A 17,906-nucleotide genomic window follows, 5' to 3' on the forward strand; every position below is an offset into this window, starting at 1 on the left:
AGCACCAAGAAAAATGATATCATGATCATCTAACCCGTATATTATACATTACATATCTATTCCTCAATATATTTTCATATTTGACATTTGAACATAATTTTTAGAATTGTATATAATTATTTTTCAGAAAAAAGTAAGTTGAATGAAAATAAAAAAATGAACATAATAAATAAGACGAAATATTCTACAAAAATTCCCAGCTATTTATCTTATAGTAAAATGCAATACCAAATGCTCAATTTTATATCTTAAATTTTGTTAGTATGTTTACTAGTAAAATTTTGATTTTTTTTTAAATTTTAAATAATAAAATTTTGAATTAAAATAATATTTTGATACGATATTTTAAAAAAGTAAATAATATATTTTATCAAAATATGAACTAAATAGTAATTAAAAATAGTGTTACGACATTTTTGTCTTTTTTTTTTTTTTTTGGTGTAAAAGTAACGATAAGGATATTTGTGAAAAAAAATATGGTATTTAATGAAATATTAAGTTTGTAATTACACGTCCCAAAGTAAACATTGTAAGTGGACGGGGAGCATTAATTTATGTTTAAAATACAAATCAAACACTCTAAAATTTACCTAACAAGAATGAATAGCTCATAGGAAGTTACAAAAAAAAAAAAAAGTAGTTCCACAAGAATTTCAAGGTCAAATAAATACCAACTAAAAAAAGAAAAAAACAATCAATCATATTCATGCCATCTGACTACCAAAGAAGCATTTAAAATGGCACTGGAAAGAAATGTCATTGAATGTGTGAGGATGCTCAAATATGTGAGGTGACATTTGTAGCTATAGGTATATGTATGAATTTAATCAAAACTTCAAATAGCAAACAAGAACCTGAAAACAACTCAATAGGGTCAAATTACAAACCAAGAATCAAAGGCAAGTCTAGACGACAACTATGATACACTCCACCGGAAACTGTGTAGGTCTCATTATCAAGAATGAATCATCAACGGTCTCCTCAAACGAACCTTTTGTACCCATAAATACAAAAAAGGTAACAACAATATGCTATTGCTCATCTTGAACCAAAACTGCTTTTACTATCTTTAATGCCCTGCATATAGAAATGGGTATATAAACAACTAAATATATTGAATGATCAAATAGGATAAATGCCTGCTGGCAAGGTTTAAGAACATACCAGTCTTTTGAAGGACCTGCTTGGTTCTGTTTGTTTGTTGGGATCTGAATCCGGTTTGGCACGATCGAGAGCCTGAGGAACACAGAGAACTCTGGTCACAGATTTGGAGATTGAAAATTGAGGCTCGTGTAACAAAAGATTAAGTAGCAATGGAAAGATCATAAACAAGGAAAGCATTTTCAATTTGGATGTTTCCTGTTGGCTAAAGTTATCTTCAACTCTGGATTCTAGCTGTTTATTGTAACAGGCTGATGAAATGTAATCATTATTATTAACCAGTGTTAGCCGCACAATTTCCTTTAGTAGGAAAAGCAAGGTGTCAAAACTGCAGAAAATTATGAATCAGCTTGTATGTTTCAATATAATACTGATCTAACTCGAAAGACTTCCATGACTCAGCATATGAAGGTTAAAAGTCTATCGCCATCCTATTTAACCAGCTTGTATGTTTCAATAGAATACTGATCTAACTCAAAGACTTCCATGACTCAGCATATGAAGGTTAAAAGTCTATAGCCATCCTATTTAACCAGCTTGTATGTTTCAATAGAATACTGATCTAACTCAAAGACTTCCATGACTCAGCATATGAAAAAGTCTATCGCCATCCTATTTAAATGGTTATAATAGAAAATATTTGAAATGCAAACGGAGAAAAGAACATGCTTGAATTATCAAAATTGGTAAAATGGTACTAGGCAGCATATGATATTTTAGGATTGTGGATGGTGTTCAGGTGCAGTAAATTATGAAAACAAGCTGAATAGTTCTTAATTTTGCTTTTGTTGCTCATTTTGACTCTTGGTTCTTTTTTGGGGGGGGGGGGGGGGGGGGGGGGGGGGGCGTGATGGGTGGAGGACAAGAGGATTTCAGAAAGCAATCACTTATGCCGTAGAGATTCAAATCATTATCAAATATTAGGTTGATACTACTTACTAGATTATCATCATCATATGGTCCAAAGATTGTATAATACTAGTGGATTTAATATAATAGAATAAGTTGGAATACTACCCACGTCCAACCACCTAAAAATTCAACGAATTGAAGTCAAGAATTCTTCTCCCACGATCTCCAGCTCTTAATAATTCATTCTAATCTTGAAACTAAGTAATAGATGAATCACACAATACAACAGGCAAAATTAAGAACGAGAAGGTTAGCCAAATTAATTGTCACTTGCCTGTATTAGTGACTCCACTCGACGTCTCATCCTTGTATGCATGAAACCCTCAGAGCACTGCTTAAACAGGGAGAGATCAGATCGCTTTGTAAAGTTCGAAGCATACTTATCTAAAGATCAAACCACAAGCACAACTTGAAAACTATTGTCAACCAATTTACGGCACCATTTCAAATTGCAACAGAATAATGAGTAGCAATTGATACCTGTTTGTCCTACGTCATATTTATATAAGAAATAATTTGAATTCTAATAAAGAAAGGGGGCATAAGTAGTTGTGCTGAACTCTATCTAGGGTTTTATCTTTATCTATCATGAGCTTTGCCATGAGTTACTCTATATGCTCTTCGTCCCACTCAAACATATACATTTTTTTAATTTTTGTAGATCGAACCCAAATCTATACATTTGTCCCTAACTAAATACCAAAATATTTTTAACTTTTACATATATTATAAACATACTATTAACATCTAATCAAACTCTTAATACAAGTGAGGTCAATGTACTTGCCAAATTGCAAATTGTCAAAATCCTCTTGCACGCCTCCTTTCACAAATACAATACTACTCCTTCCATCATCGAAAAATATGGTCATACTTCAGGCACAGGTTTTAATGCGGATTGGTAATAATTGATACCTTTTGTGTTTTCTAATTAAAAAGTACAAAAATGGCAAAAACTAGATATAATTATTTACTAAAAAGATAAACTGAAAAATTTTTAGATGGCAGTCAAGAAAAGAAAAATGAACATATATTTTTACGACTTAGGGAGTTTTATTCTTCAATCCACTACAAAAAAAGTAAATGCATACACGTTGGTGGAAGTATTAGACTATTAGTGTCATTTATCTCATGCTTTTGGAGAGTATTTTTGGACCTAGGCTGTTGGCTGGATATCCCTGCAGTGTACTTGGTTTCCATTGTTCTTCTCTTTTGTAAGCTTTTCTCACAAAGAGTTACTTTGGTTGATAAAATACCTAACCCCATCGCAGAAGCACCTAATACTTATCAAAATTTCCTAGTCCTACAACTCTGCTAGCATCCAGTGTCAGCTTATGAAATTGATAATTTCACATCTCGCAAGCTAAGATACTTTCAGGATAAGCTAGACAGCATCTCTCAAACATACACAAAACAAATGAAAAGCTAGTTACTGTTCATAGATTAACCAAACGAGATGTTTGGAGTTTATCAACATTTCCTGCTTATGTTAGTTGTACAACATTAACTGTGTAAATGGCTACCTTGCAAAATCTCTCTTGAGCTCACATACATTAAAATTAAATCGATACATGTTAGATAATAAAAACTCACCTTGACATGGTAGCTGACATAAGCATGAAATGTTGATAAACTCCAAACAGTTCTATCCAATTTTTTGCCATCCACATGACGAGGGGAAATCACTGTTCATATATTCAAATAAGACTCCATTTGAAACAGGTAATAGTAGTGAAATTATCAACTTGAGATTCAGAAGTTACCAAAGCTCACAAACCCAGCATTTGCTGATAACGATTTAGCAGAAGCTCCTAATGCTTCAGGAGGAGACGACGACCAGAAACAAAGGGGTGCACTGCTTAGTGCAGCAGTTCGTCTTGCTTCAACAAACTCCTGAAGGATTACAAAATTGCAGGACAAGTTAAAGCACCAACATAGTCACAAAAAATGCTTGTTATGGAAAAAGCAAATGTCAAAATAGAAATGCAAACACCACAAAGGATTACAAGCATATAATATTCTTGAGAACAAATACCACCACTAATCAGAAACAATAGGTGATATGCACAGAATAACCCCTTCCACATCTGAAATGAGAAACTTATAGGTATTTACACCAACATAGAATTGAAAATTGCAAGTTCCAAATCATAGATTGAGTCCTCCATGAAGAAGAAGACTTTCGCAATCAGTTGTTTGACAAGTACTGGCTACATATTATGCCTTTCTAAATTTAAAACTAATGCATTTTATTAAACAGTTTACACAATAATAATAATAAATAACAATATCAATAATAATATATAATTTTAGATTAGTATGAATTTGCAACAGTACATTCACAAATTCTCCGAATTGCTAATTCTTGCAGAGGCCAGCGGTAGGGGTGAAAGGTGCAGATGCATGCAGAGAGAGAGAAAAATGCTACAAAAGACACTCTTAATTGAAATTCAACACCTTGACCTGAAGGAAAGAAGTAGCAAGAACAGTATCTACTGAATCCTTGAATCGCATGGGGAAAATCACAGTCACCTTGTCTGCCTGCAAACAAAAAGAACTATAAATTATACTTCTAGTTCAACAAATAGATTCATGCATAGAAAAAGAGTTTACATTTGGTAAACTGTGAATTTGCATGGGAAAGAAGGATACAACAGATAGCACTTCTATAAGTTATGAGTTATCTGATGTGAACAGGTTAAATTGGAAGTACAGAGAAGAAATCCCATAACCATAAAGAACAGCCAATTATATGGTATGTACATATAAATTATCAAGAAATGAAACTAATAACCTTTATATATGTCCACTTCAACTGAGTAGAAATGAACTCATGATGGACAAAGCTTAGAAAAATTACCTGAGGAACCACAAAAAATGATTCATTAGGTCGATGCGCAAGCGAAATAAGCTTGTTTGATTCAGACCTAAGACTCCTTAGCACAAGTTGTCTCAAAACAGCTCTCAGTGGTGCACCTTGTACCACTTCTCTTATAGAAGCAATCTTTAAGAGAAGCCCTTGCTTATGTTCTACAGATAAGCCAGAATCATTAAAAGCCTAATTTAACAATATAAGCAGATCTTAATTTTCACTCCAGCATGGTAAGATTTAAGAGCAAACATCCAAGTAAAGAAATCTAGAACAAGAGACATCACACATCGTGATCAGTTAAAAATCACAAGCATCCATGCTATTTTGTTACTAAGTTCATATATGCTGACAGGATGTAATATTGCGAAAAGCAAGATGGAACCAGAATGTAGGTACTCAAATTCCCATTGCAACTCAAGTTGGTATATTTACTTTGACGGAATGGGTGAAACAAATTCTTGTTAATGATATCCATTAGGCAATTTTTACAAAAACAAGATAAATTTTATTTTAACAAGCAATAAACATGCCTTCAGCCGAAGATAATTCCTAAGTTGTAGAATAAAACAAATACCCTGGAATGATGATTGAATGAAGGACAAAGCCACTCTAAAGTTTCCACAAAGTAGCATCATGCAGATTCTGAAAAGGCTAAAAAAAGGAAACTCACGGGACCTTCATTTTGTGGAAGTTTAGATAAGTTCAGTTTCACTGTGAGATTGAAACCATCCCTTGGAGGATCCTGGATCTGTAGAACCACACCATATGCTGCTTTGATTGCTTCTATAGCTCCCTGAGGAAGTCCACCAAAAAACGCAGTTTCTGGAGGAGGTGCAGGAAGTGATAGAGATAATAGGAGTATATTTGGATTCTTCAAAGTTGCCTATGGAATAGACAGGAAATCAGATGCAGAACTCTGGGTTTCACTCAATGGCAATGTAATCATGGAAAATGAAATGCAATCACTCAAAAATAAAATGAGTAACTTCATAGTTTTCATATGTAACTTTTATGAAGAAAATATTTTTCAAAGAATATCCAATAGGATATGTATTACCTGAATATGGTAGCGAACATCATCAAATTCAACCCACTGGCAATCTAATTCAGTTCCTTTCTCTAAACTGAAAATAATGATATAAAAATTATCACAAAAACAAGTTACTTAGAAATACTAAAACACATAATTCACCCAAGGTATACTACGGCTGAATTCTTACGCACTCTAGCTACTGATGTAACATTGAAATAGTAGTGATATTCAGGACCTAAATGAAAAGGTAAATACAATATTGAAGTAGCCTAAGAATACAACACCAATAACTGGAATTGTAGACCTCAAAAGGCAACAAAACACAACAATGCATTCACTTTCCAATTTTTGGTAGTTCGACATTGAACAAGTATATTGCCTATGAACACAGGCCTCTGAATTCACAAATACAAAAGAGCAAAAAAACAGGTGCAACAATCAGATACTACTACACAATTTTGTTCTTCCAGTCCAACAGCCATAAAAGAGTTTTAATTTGATGGATAGAATCAAATATAATATTCAAATAATAATATATATGGCTTTTGTTGCACATAGATCCCATTAAACAAATAAGATGAGAGAAAATATCCACCAAAAGTACGATAACGATTTTCCATAATGGGCAAATGAATGACTACCTTATATAGACATTAAACTTGGTCATAAATCAACAAAACACAACGATCACTTCTATAGGAAAACAATGTGATCTAAGATGTTTTGGGTTATCAATACATAAACACAAATCGAAGGAATCCGGGCACATTAAAAGATAGGACAAGAGAAACAGGAAAAGTAGTTAATGAATCACTACAAGGGAAAGCCAAAGATTTCCTCTTACTTCTGAACCCGAGTAGACAAGACTTGCAGGAGATATCTGCAGGGCGACGGCAATAGTATCATGGATTTCTGCTAGCTAATCCCAATCCTCAGGGGGACAATGGAATCCAAACACAGAAGGAGATAATTGCTCAAGAATTATGCTGGAACAAAACAGAAACCAAGAAAAAATTTAAAGAAGATTTTTTTTTAAAATAAAAAATAAAAATGCAGGTCTAAATAAATCACAGCTCCAGAAATCAGCTTGATTTAAACATCCGGAAACATTAAGGATCGAGTCGATCCAAAAGCTAGGGCAAAATGAAGTACTTGAACGGAACGGAGATAATTAAGTTTCTTCAAAATTGGCTGTCAGTTTGAAAACGGACCAATCCAATAAAGTACCTCCATTCCAAGGATGCGTCCGAAGACCTCCAATTCTCAGCCGAATCCCTTCCAGGTTCCTCTCCTCTCCGAGAACAGAGGTGCGCCGCCAACGGAGACGACGAAAGGGCGCGGCGCCTGACGGCGCGTGAAAAAGGAATTCGCCGTCCGCAGTCGGTGGGTACCGGCGTCGGTAGCAAGAGTAGTAAAAACCCAATTGGCGTCGATAATCAACGGCACAGTTAAAGATCGATAGTCGTCGGATTACATTACATCATTGCATTCACTCAGAAGGGCGTCATCATCATCGCTCCCCAAAACTCCAGCTTTGATGGTGCGAGTGAACCAGCGGCGACGGGATTAGATCAAAGTGGAACATGGGACATTGTTATTTCAATGAAAGTGAAATCAACGTAGGTGGGATCGGTGATAGATCACCGTGCGGCAGAAAGCGACAAATTAATTGATGAGGGGGAAGAAACCCTAAATTGGAAATTAGTACGGGCAATTTGCAATTTTTCGAAATTGGCTTCTAAAAATCGACCCCAATTGGGAGTTTTCATTAAATTCATAGGGTATTTTATGTTAATTTTTTTTATTTTTTTAAAAGTAAAATGCCCAATAATAAATACTATAAAATATTTGGATACACATTTTAATTAAAATTTACAAGAGATAATTGAGAATCTGTATTTTCTTTCATTCCAATTCAATAATGTCGATTTACAATTTTTTTGTCTATTATAAAATAATAATTTTAATTTTATAAATAATTAAATCATTATAAAATTCTTATTATTATTTTATCATAAAAGAAAAAAAAATCCTATTATTTTCTAATTGGTACGATCAGATAAATCTATATAAATAATATTTTTAATTTTAATTTTAATTTTTTTAGTTGATATAATTTTTTTAGCTATGTTATTTTATTTGAAATAATTTTATAAATTATATTTAGAGCAACTAAAAGAGTACTACCGCGTAAGATCAACTAAAATATTTCAATATATTTAGAGCAACCAAAAGATCATCTACTCAATATATTAAAAATTTAAAGTATCTCCCCATTTTAAAAAATAAATAAAATAAAATAAATCTATTTGAATTTTTCTTGTACTCGTTATTCCCAATAAAAATTATAGTAGTAGTTCTATTCTTTCAACAGCTTTTAAAATATAAATTACAAATACACCTGTCAATCATCATGCAACAGCAACATGCTCAAAATCATTGGCAATAATCACAAATAGAGAAGCCTATTATCATAATTATGGCACCAACCGTGCACATACATATAACACATGTTCTTCGCCCATCCCTACAAAATCATCTTTTAAACTTTTACACTGCCTGCCAGAGCAGCTCAAGAGCTTTACAGGAAAAGCAAAATTGTTGAAAATCTCCAATCAATTGGAATGATTTAGAAACTAAAAAGGGCCTAGGCCTAGACTATCCGCAGCCATAAAACTTACCGGACTTTGATCGCGAATCGATTCCATCCTCGAGTCGAGTACAGAGAGTTGTGATTTCACCCATGGTGGATTGTTCCTGCCTTCCACCCACAGTGCTTCCCCGGTGTCTTTGTGCTTGAAGTCCGGATAGTTTGGGCTTCTCTGCAGATCAAAAGACAGTCGAGAAACAATTTTCAAGAAGCCCTCGTGAATTAGACCAACTCGAGTTTGTCACATTGTGATGCTCGAGCAGTCAAACTCAATTTTCAAGCATGTAATCTGAGATCGAGCCTCTTCATAGAAATTGCTTGGCAAAACTCAATTTAACAATCGTAAAATGAAAGTAAAAGGGTTCAAATTTAAAGCTTTGATCGATAAGATTTACTTAAAGATGTGTTATACTACCAAATGATGTATTATTACCATCGCAAGCAACTAGAAAGAACCGATTATTTATGTATCATACAAAATTCTATTAGCTGATACTCTATTAATATAATACTAAATCAAACTCAGGTTTCTCGACTTTTTTAATCACTTTTTAATCACTCATGGGTGCTCTCAAGGTATACCAACTGAATATTATGAGATCAATATAACATCTTGCATGCTATAGAAATTATTTGAAAAGTCCGAATGCCACAAGAACTTAGTAAAACAGCTTAGGGGAATACATTCCGTATCAGAATTACAGAAAACCTAAACTATTAGCTATGGAGAAATCGGATTAAAGAAAGAGAAAATAAAAGAGGGAGGAGATACCTTGTTCTTACGGTTATCCCACCATTCCATAGGATTAGCAAAGAAGGCTTGCCAGAGTTCTTCCACATAACTGGTCGAATTTTCAGAATAACTTGTTTGCCTTTTCCCTTAAATACATTCAAATGAAAATCAGAACTCAAAATAATGCGCAAACATGGCCAAGCAAACCAAGAGGAAGAAAATAACTAATGACCTGATGTCGCCGAATCAGGGCTGCCATTGTGCAATGCAGAAGAAGAGAAGCTTTGCTCGACAAAATTCAGTTGCTGAACAACTACCTTCGAATGACAGCCAAAAACTAGTATTAATTCGATGATGCAACAAGTGAGAGAGAGAAATAGTGCATGGTTAAACACATCAGAATCAAGAACCTTGTAGTATGTCTGTTTCTTCCCATCATCATTCTCAACGGTATCTGAGATGAGGCGGCCGGAGACGTAGATTTGGTTACCCTTTTCCACGTGCTCAAAAGCAACATTGGCCAGTTCGTCCCAGAAAGTCAAGTTAACCCTGCAAAATGCCGGCCAAGTACATGAGTTATGTCTTTGGTAATAAAGTCATCAATGCTTAACGAAATTATGGTGTTAAATATGCAAAGTCATATAACACAAACATAGGTGCCTTTATCAAAGGTTTCGACTCTCACGACTAAAATCAGACTTCTGTCATACTCACAGGCGACACAAAACAATCAGATTTAAATCATAAGCGTGGTTCATCTTCAATCCTTTCCAAGGTAACTACATTCTAACAAAAATTACAGGTGAATATTTCAACATGTAACCATTACTTTTTCCGAATTTTCAAATTCATCAATGGTTTCATTAAGACTGCTCAATGTTCCAAAATTTACTGAGGACGTGACTCAAAATGGTACCCCTGTTCAAAAGCATTACCAAAATCGAAAATTGAATCACCTTGGTATATGGCTATTTTAAGAGGATGATTTTGCTACTTTTCTCAGTTGATTTAGAAGTAATGAACATAAATGGGGAAAAGACTGATTGCATATAACTGCCATGAACATACACATTTCTTAAGCATCCTTCACAGTATTGCAGAAGCTACATGAATGATTATTCTACAGAACACGGGCGTGTTTATCTATACTGCGCAGTATTTGGTTTCAACACGATAAACTTCAAAATCTCAAAATTCTTCAATCCAATTTCAAAACTTTAAAATTCAATAAATCGATACCCTAATTTTACCCCAAACAACCTCATCGACATATATGGGAAAAACCCTAAAAAATGATATCCAGGGCAGAAACTTCACCAAACAGTATCGGTTGGCGACTTCTTGACGGCGATGCGAGACCACGCCACAACCTTCCCGGAAGGAAGGTGTTTGATTTGAACGGGGGCCCCAACTAGGCCGATAAGCTGAACCGAGTTACAAAGCTCCTTCTTCCACTGAATCTCGGCTGGCCGAGGATACTGCGAGCCGGGAGCCGCGTGACGTTCGTAGTCGTAAAGGCCGCCGGTATTGGTGGCGGCACTGACATTGTAATCGAAAGAGCATTTGATGCGTCCGGCGCGGGCAGTCCTCCCTCTCCCGACGGGTTTAGGGTTCAATGGAAGGGACGAAATTGGGGGAATCGAATAGGGTTTGGGGGGGAGGAGAAGGGTATTTGTTTGCGCTATGGATTGGCGTAAATCCATGGGAGAAGCAGGAAGAACTAAACAATGGCGGCTGAGCGAGTTTTGCGCTACCGATAATTGTAGCAGATGACCTCAAAACATCCAGTAGTCGTAATATATGTTTTAATTCCTTAAAATTTAAAATATTATTAAAATATAGTGATCCGTTTGTCCCTTATAATTTATTATTATTATTTTTTTTAATCTCATTCGAAATATAATGATATCGTATTTTAAATTTTAATTTTTATAATTTAAAATTTAATTAAATTATTGATTATTTTTTTATAATTATTTTTACTAATTCATTTTTTATTATTTATTAATTATATTTTATCTATAATTTTTTAATATAAAATAATACATTCAAGTCATATGAGATAAAAGAAGTATAAAATATTGTGAGATAACTTATAAAAATAAAAATTAAATCAAACTTAAATTATTTTCCTCCAATTAAACACATCATATATAAATACTACATTATTTCAGTTTTTTTTTTAAAATATTAATCATTGCACCCAATAAACTTGGACTTTAATTCATTAAAGAAAAATAGGAACTAAAAAGTCTACCAGAGTATTATTATTATTTATTTATTTTTTTTAATTTCGCACGTTCATGCATCGTTGCGTACAATTGTCCATGATCCTAAGTATTATTACTATAATACATAAAATATATTTTAATTAAATCACAATCATTATATTACAATTCTCAAACTTAAACAAGTGTGTATGATTCTCGGTTTATTTAGGTTTTTACTATTTATTAAAAAAGATTGAATATTAAATTAAATATTTCATTTTTTATTTTAAAAATATATATATTTATTTTTATTATTTATATATTTAAAATATCATATTAATATTATTTTATATTATTCAAAATTTTATTATTAAAAATTCCATTCAAATTTTGAACCACCACCAAGTATACTACCACACCAACTCCAAATCCAATTTGAGGTTTTATTTCATTAGACTTTATATTAATTCGGTTCCTTGTTTAAATAGTACTTATTCCCTTTTAATACAATAGTCTTTGTTTATCATTTTTGTCCGTCCCAAAACAATAGTCTTATTTTTATAAATAATCATATCACCGTAAACTACTCATATTTTTTTATTTTTATTATACAATTATCGCTATTTTTTACACTAATACACTCACAAGGGTAAAAAGATCTTTTATCTATATTTTTTACCAACTATCAATATAATATCAATATTCCTTAAATCTCGTATCCAACTCAATTAAGACTATAATTCTGGGAATGTGAAGGAGTTAATTCTATATATCTTCTGCGCCATTGTTGTGATACTCATGTTCGTTATTTTAATATTTCGGAATTAAAATTAATATTATTTATCATCTACAAATTTTAATAAAATTACGTAAATTTCTATCATAAAAAATCAAATAAATATTACTCCCTCCGTCCACTCATAAAGTATACAATTACTTTTGGCGCGGTGTTTAAAAAATAATAATATTTTAATTATAGTAAGTAGTTAAAAGTAGTGTAATGATATTTTTGCCCTTGTTTTTTTTTTTTTTTTTGTAAAAGTAATGATGTGATGTAAAATAAGGTTATTTGTGAAAAAAAAAGTAAAATATTTAATGAAATGTTTACTTTGTAATTAGACGTCCTAAAATAAAAATATGTATACTTTCTAGCTGGACGGAGGGAGTATTTAAATAAAAATTTGAATTAATATATTACTTCAAATCATACGTTGTCGAAATGTTTCAATGTATTTTTATTAGTTTGTTGGTATTAATTTGATGTAAACATTACATTATTGTTGCAAGCTCAATCTTAATGTATTTAATGAAATTGTTATATTGAATTTACGATCAAGATCACACGGGTGTTGGCAATTTTTAAAAAAAAAAAAATAAAAAATTAAATTGAAAGACAAAATACATTGAATTTGTGAATAATTGAAAATTAATGAAAACTATGGGAGTCAATGACTCTTTTTTTTTTTTTCCTTTTTTTTTATTAAGTTTTAATGTTTTTTAATATATAATTATTGTAATTTGTTTTTAAAAAAGTACATTCTTTTTATGTCAATATATTACATATAAATTAATGTTCAAACAAAAACTCAAATAAAAAAGCAAATCGCATTGAAAAATAACATAGATTTAAACAATATAAAAATTTATAAATTATATAATATTAATTTTTAAATTAATTGTATCTGTAATAATATGTTTACAATTTATATAAAAAGTAAAAAATTATATGATATTAATGTAATTATTTTTATTATAATAAATATATGTTTTTTAATGAAACAAACAAAATAATAAAATTGATACTTCCAGTTTGAATAAATAATAATAATAATAATAATAAATATTACTAGTAACATTTTATTCGTACATTCATCTTCATCACGATTTAAATGTTACAGTGAATACTAGATAGTTGTATTTTATTAAAATAAATGTGTGAAGAATAGTCGGTCCCGGGTGAAATAATTGTACTTTATTGAAATAAATACGTGCGGATCGTAGATCCCGGATTTTGACGCGGTAGCTAGAGTGTGAAATAAATTATCAATTTTTTTATTTTGATTTTTTTTTTTTTTTGATAAAGTATCTATTTTATTTATTTTTTTTTAGTAACTGTACTATTTAAATAATAAAAAATTTAAATAATTACTATTGATAGTACAGTAATATTTAAAAATGCAAAAGTAAACGCGTGTTTGTTTGTTTCTTTTTTTCTCTCATGTGTACACGTATGTGTGTGAAATGATATTATGTGAAGGGCACTGTTTTGTTGGGTCTTCTTTTATATATATATATATATCATCCACTGAGAGGCAGAAAGCGATAAGGCTGGGAGACAGGAGGTAAATCTGAAATTAAGAACAATATAATAGGTAGGATCTATCGAAGAATATGGTGCTGGAGAGGTTCTTACACGAGGAGCCTTCGTCGCCGTACGTACGAAGTTTCTACGCGGCGTCGTTTCTAGGCATCGTCGCCCTCGGCGTCTCCGAATTTGGCGGGAAGAATCTCCAGTACTCTAAATTCTGGAACTCCTCCAAATCGGGCCGGAGTCCGACCCTGATTGGGAGCCGAACAGGTATGCTGATTTGCTACACGCCGGCGCTGATTGCGGCGGTTCTTTCGTTCTGGTTGGATCCGGAAACCCGGACCCGGTCTCTGCTGCTCAAATCGGCTCTCACCCTTCATTTCCTCAAAAGGATTTTCGAGGTAACCCACGGTTTTGCTTCTTTATTTAATATTATTATTTCGGATGGAAAATTAAAATGCTTATTATTATTATTATTATTATTATTATTGTTTAAATTTTAAAATTATTTCAGAATTCTTATGCAGAATATTACATATAATAATAATAATAATACTCCCTCCATACCACCACGTAACAAGTAATTAAAAAGTGTATTAGTAAAAATAATTATTATTTAATAAAAATAATTATAGATAAAAATTAAGATAAATAAATAGTTTAATTAAAATTAAGAAAATTATAAAATTTAAAATGCATAATTATATTTTTAAAAATAAAAAGAACAAATTATGTGGGATAGACGAAAATAGAAAATAAGTACAAATTATACGGGATGGAGGCAAGAATAAATTTCCAAACATAGTTTCCGCAGAAAAAAGCACACCCTAAAATCCTTTTAAGTATACGGGGCGTGTTTGTTTGGTAGTGATTTGTTTAGTGTTTAGTTTGAGTTATTTTTACAAAATTTAAATATTGTGAATTATATTGATGATATAAAATTAAAAATAGTATCTATATATTCTTTAACAAACATTTTTTTTTTTTAAGACGGGATTGTCTGTTTGGGGTTTTAGTTTGAGTTTTAAACATATTTAAATAATTATTTTAATTTAATATAAATAAATAAATATTGATTTAATATTTTAAATATAAAATTAAAATTTAATATAAGATAAAATAGAATCAATTAATCTGATCCCAAAGGAAATGTATTGTTTTTTTATTTTTATTCTTTCCGGAATAATTATCATATTTTTTTATGCAGTAATGGTAGTTTTTATTTTATAACAAAATTATTTTTACTTTTTCAAAACTATATTTAATTATTACTTTAACTATTTTTTAAAACTCTTAAAAAAAAATTAATTTTGTCATTTACATTATACTTCGTACATCTTCTAATTTAATACTACTATTCATTCATTGTGCTGTTTTAAAAATAATAATATAATAATAATAAATCTTGAAAAATCACAACCAAACACGACCAAACAGTCGTTACTTACGTCATTTTTGAGTTCATAGCTGGTTGGGTTTGTGTTTGATTCGACGCTTCATTTGTTTCGTTGCTTTAATTTGGCAAAACATTTGTTTGGTTGTTGTTGGCCAAATGTCTTTTTGGTTAGGTTTGGCAATATGCTTTTTACTATTCCTAACATTTTTATTTTTTAATAAAAAACATATTAAATATTAGTACTATATTTTATTTCTCACTCTTAAATAAATACACGTCTCATTTAAGTATTGTTATATTTAAACAACACATTATTATTTATTCTATTTCAATTTAATATATTATTTTTATCAATCTCATTTAGAATATCATTTAAATTCATCTCAAAATTTCTTTGTAACTATTTAAGGAAGATGGAGGGTGTACAGAATATTTACTGTATTAAATAAATAAAAAAAAACTAATTTAATTCTAAAATTTTAATATTATAAAAAGATAAACACACACACAAACTTGTCTTTGAAATTAAAAAAAATAATCAAATTAATTTTTTATATATTAAAATTTTATTTTTTATTTATATTATATCAAACATTTTTAATATTATATTTAAATTTTGTTTCTATTAATTTATTATTATTATTATTATTTTAAAAATATAAATATAATGGGGCACTTTAAAATTATAAAAACTGTAGTACATTAATTTCTTGTTAGTTGTGTTTTGGTTTTGACAGAAATGATGTAAGTTTTGTTTAACTGTGGTTGGTTTGAAATTATTTGAAATAAGATGTTATAGTTAATTTTTTTTATTTAAATAATATTTTAATTTGATATCTTTTAAAAAAAAATAACACTTTATATATTTATTAAAAATCGTACTAACCAGACAATATAAATTTGTGTTGGAAATTATAAACAAACAAACCCTACCATCATGCAATGCAGTTGCAAGAAGGCTTAAAGCAAGATTAATTTATATTTCATTCAAAACCTTGCATTCTTGAATTTGTGAGTAAAATATATTTTGAATGAAAAATAATTATACAATGTAATATATTTAACAAAAATATTATATTCGTCCATTACGTAGGTATTCATTTATTTTATATATATATATATAAAATTTTGAATATTAATATAATATTTATATATAAGTACAAATCAAGAGAATATATTAAAATATTTTTAATATTAAATATAATATTTTATTTGTCCGATAACAAAGTATTTATTTTTTTTATTTTAATCTGGTAACAAAGTATCTATTTTCTTTTTAAGTAACTGTACTATCTTTCTAACATTACAAATACCCTTACAACTTACAATATATTACACAAATGTCATTACCTTTATATCACACAATACTAATAAGGTTATTTTAGTCATTTACACTTTATTCCTACTACATCCTAATATTTCTAAAACTCCGTACAAAAAAAACAAACTGATATATAGTTATGGAACGAAAAAAGTAATACAAAAAGCAAATAGATACGATGGAAATGAGTATATTCTATTATAAATTGAATAGATTTAAAAGCAAGATTGAAAGAAAATACTTGTATTTTTTAAACTACACAGAGTTTTGTAAAATAACATTTTCCTATACATATATATATTTCTACAGGTTTTATTCATCCACAATTATAGCGCTTTCATGGTTCTCGACACTGTTTTTATCATCTCGACTAGTTACATCTCTATAGTCGGGAGCCTTATATACTTTCAATATCGAGTTCGTAAATTTCCCGAGCCGTTGATTGATTTAAAATATGTCGGTTTGCTGGTGTTTATCATAGGAAGTTCCGGAAATTTTTACCATCATTATCTTCTCTCTAAGCTACGGAAAAAAGGCGAAAAGGGCTATAAGATTCCGAAGGGCGGTCTCTTTAATTTGGTTATTTGCCCTCATTATCTTTTTGAGATAGTGAGTTTTTTAGGATTCGCATTGATCGCTCAAACAGTGCATGGATATTTGAGCGCACTCGGATCTGCTGTATATCTATTTGGAAGAAGTTATTCCACCCGAAATTGGTATATTTCCAAATTTGAAGATTTTCCGAAGAATGTGAAGGCGATAATTCCTTATGTCTTCTAGATTATTGTTGTAATACAACTTAGTGTCCTAAGAGTTTTTTTTTTTTTTTCTTTCTAATCTATTAATAAAGTTGGATACTTAATGTTTAATGTTTCAATATAATTTTATGATAATTTGTTATAAGTTCATCATAGTTAATCAAATTCTGAGAAATTTATATTTTTTTATTTTTTTTATAACGTAAAAATTCGCAGTTGCTGTCCGAAAGATAAACCTTCGACCGAACCTAATACCCTGCAAACTAGGTTTAACAAAGAAAGTCACACTCATTTTATTATTAAATATGAACTATATATATATTATTTTACAATTATATTACCATAACAAATATTTAAAGATCTACTGTTTTGATTTTGTCTCGTACACATAAAAGTCCGATGTGTTTATCTATAATAAAAAAAATTAAATTAAAGCACAAATCAAATACACTCATAATGTTATATTATTTATTTCGAGTCTCTATGTAATTTTTACTATTTTGAATATTAAAAAATTCAACGCTTGTACTTTATCCATCTATTAAAGAATGT

General features: G+C 30.4%; 3 protein-coding genes across 5 annotated transcripts; 1 reads left to right on the forward strand and 2 right to left on the reverse strand.

Moving 5' to 3' along the window:
* Positions 1–731: 731 nt before the first annotated feature.
* On the reverse strand, positions 732–7,700 carry LOC127261196 (actin-related protein 2/3 complex subunit 2A). Its single transcript, XM_051289434.1, has 11 exons — positions 7,206–7,700; positions 6,823–6,964; positions 6,003–6,069; positions 5,621–5,828; positions 4,934–5,103; positions 4,537–4,614; positions 3,837–3,966; positions 3,667–3,758; positions 2,348–2,404; positions 1,165–1,236; positions 732–1,077 (listed from the first exon to the last, which is right to left on the reverse strand). Exons 2-11 carry the CDS (start codon positions 6,882–6,884, stop codon positions 1,039–1,041), a joined length of 975 nt encoding a protein of 324 aa, XP_051145391.1. The 5' UTR covers positions 6,885–6,964; positions 7,206–7,700; the 3' UTR covers positions 732–1,038.
* Positions 7,701–8,426: 726 nt separating this feature from the next.
* LOC127260386 (protein OSB2, chloroplastic-like) lies at positions 8,427–11,142 on the reverse strand. Of its 2 annotated transcripts, none has more exons than XM_051288109.1 (5): positions 10,679–11,142; positions 9,772–9,910; positions 9,594–9,678; positions 9,401–9,500; positions 8,427–8,800 (listed from the first exon to the last, which is right to left on the reverse strand). In XM_051288109.1, exons 1-5 carry the CDS (start codon positions 11,062–11,064, stop codon positions 8,716–8,718), a joined length of 795 nt encoding a protein of 264 aa, XP_051144066.1. In that variant the 5' UTR covers positions 11,065–11,142; the 3' UTR covers positions 8,427–8,715. The 2 variants fall into 2 exon arrangements, with proteins under 2 accessions (XP_051144066.1, XP_051144065.1); XM_051288108.1 differs by having other exon boundaries at positions 9,401–9,507.
* A 2,747-nt stretch (positions 11,143–13,889) lies between these two features.
* LOC127261107 (uncharacterized) lies at positions 13,890–17,474 on the forward strand. 2 transcript variants are annotated; one of them, XM_051289305.1, is made up of 2 exons: positions 13,890–14,280; positions 16,906–17,474. In XM_051289305.1, the coding sequence occupies exons 1-2, from the start codon at positions 13,963–13,965 to the stop codon at positions 17,374–17,376; spliced, it is 789 nt and encodes a 262-aa protein (XP_051145262.1). In that variant the 5' UTR covers positions 13,890–13,962; the 3' UTR covers positions 17,377–17,474. The 2 variants fall into 2 exon arrangements, with proteins under 2 accessions (XP_051145262.1, XP_051145263.1); XM_051289306.1 differs by having other exon boundaries at positions 17,207–17,338.
* Positions 17,475–17,906: the final 432 nt, after the last annotated feature.

The sequence above is a fragment of the Andrographis paniculata genome, unplaced genomic scaffold, assembly GCF_009805555.1.
Source record: "Andrographis paniculata isolate CXL003 unplaced genomic scaffold, ASM980555v1 Contig62END, whole genome shotgun sequence".
In the NCBI taxonomy this organism is placed as follows: Eukaryota; Viridiplantae; Streptophyta; class Magnoliopsida; order Lamiales; family Acanthaceae; genus Andrographis; species Andrographis paniculata.

Coding starts and splice junctions, on each gene's coding strand:
- LOC127260386 (XM_051288108.1), bottom strand. CDS start 11,064: ATGGATTTACGCCAATCCATAGCGCAAACAAATACCCTTCTCCTCCCC. Junction 9,679..9,771: donor AGAAACAGACATACTACAAG/GTTCTTGATTCT, acceptor TGTCATTCGAAG/GTAGTTGTTCAGCAACTGAA. Junction 9,508..9,593: donor CCCTGATTCGGCGACATCAG/GTCATTAGTTAT, acceptor AATGTATTTAAG/GGAAAAGGCAAACAAGTTAT.
- LOC127261196 (XM_051289434.1), bottom strand. CDS start 6,884: ATGATACTATTGCCGTCGCCCTGCAGATATCTCCTGCAAGTCTTGTCT. Junction 5,829..6,002: donor ATGTTCGCTACCATATTCAG/GTAATACATATC, acceptor TCTATTCCATAG/GCAACTTTGAAGAATCCAAA. Junction 3,759..3,836: donor TGCTGGGTTTGTGAGCTTTG/GTAACTTCTGAA, acceptor ATATATGAACAG/TGATTTCCCCTCGTCATGTG.
- LOC127261107 (XM_051289305.1), top strand. CDS start 13,963: ATGGTGCTGGAGAGGTTCTTACACGAGGAGCCTTCGTCGCCGTACGTA. Junction 14,281..16,905: donor TCCTCAAAAGGATTTTCGAG/GTAACCCACGGT, acceptor ATATTTCTACAG/GTTTTATTCATCCACAATTA.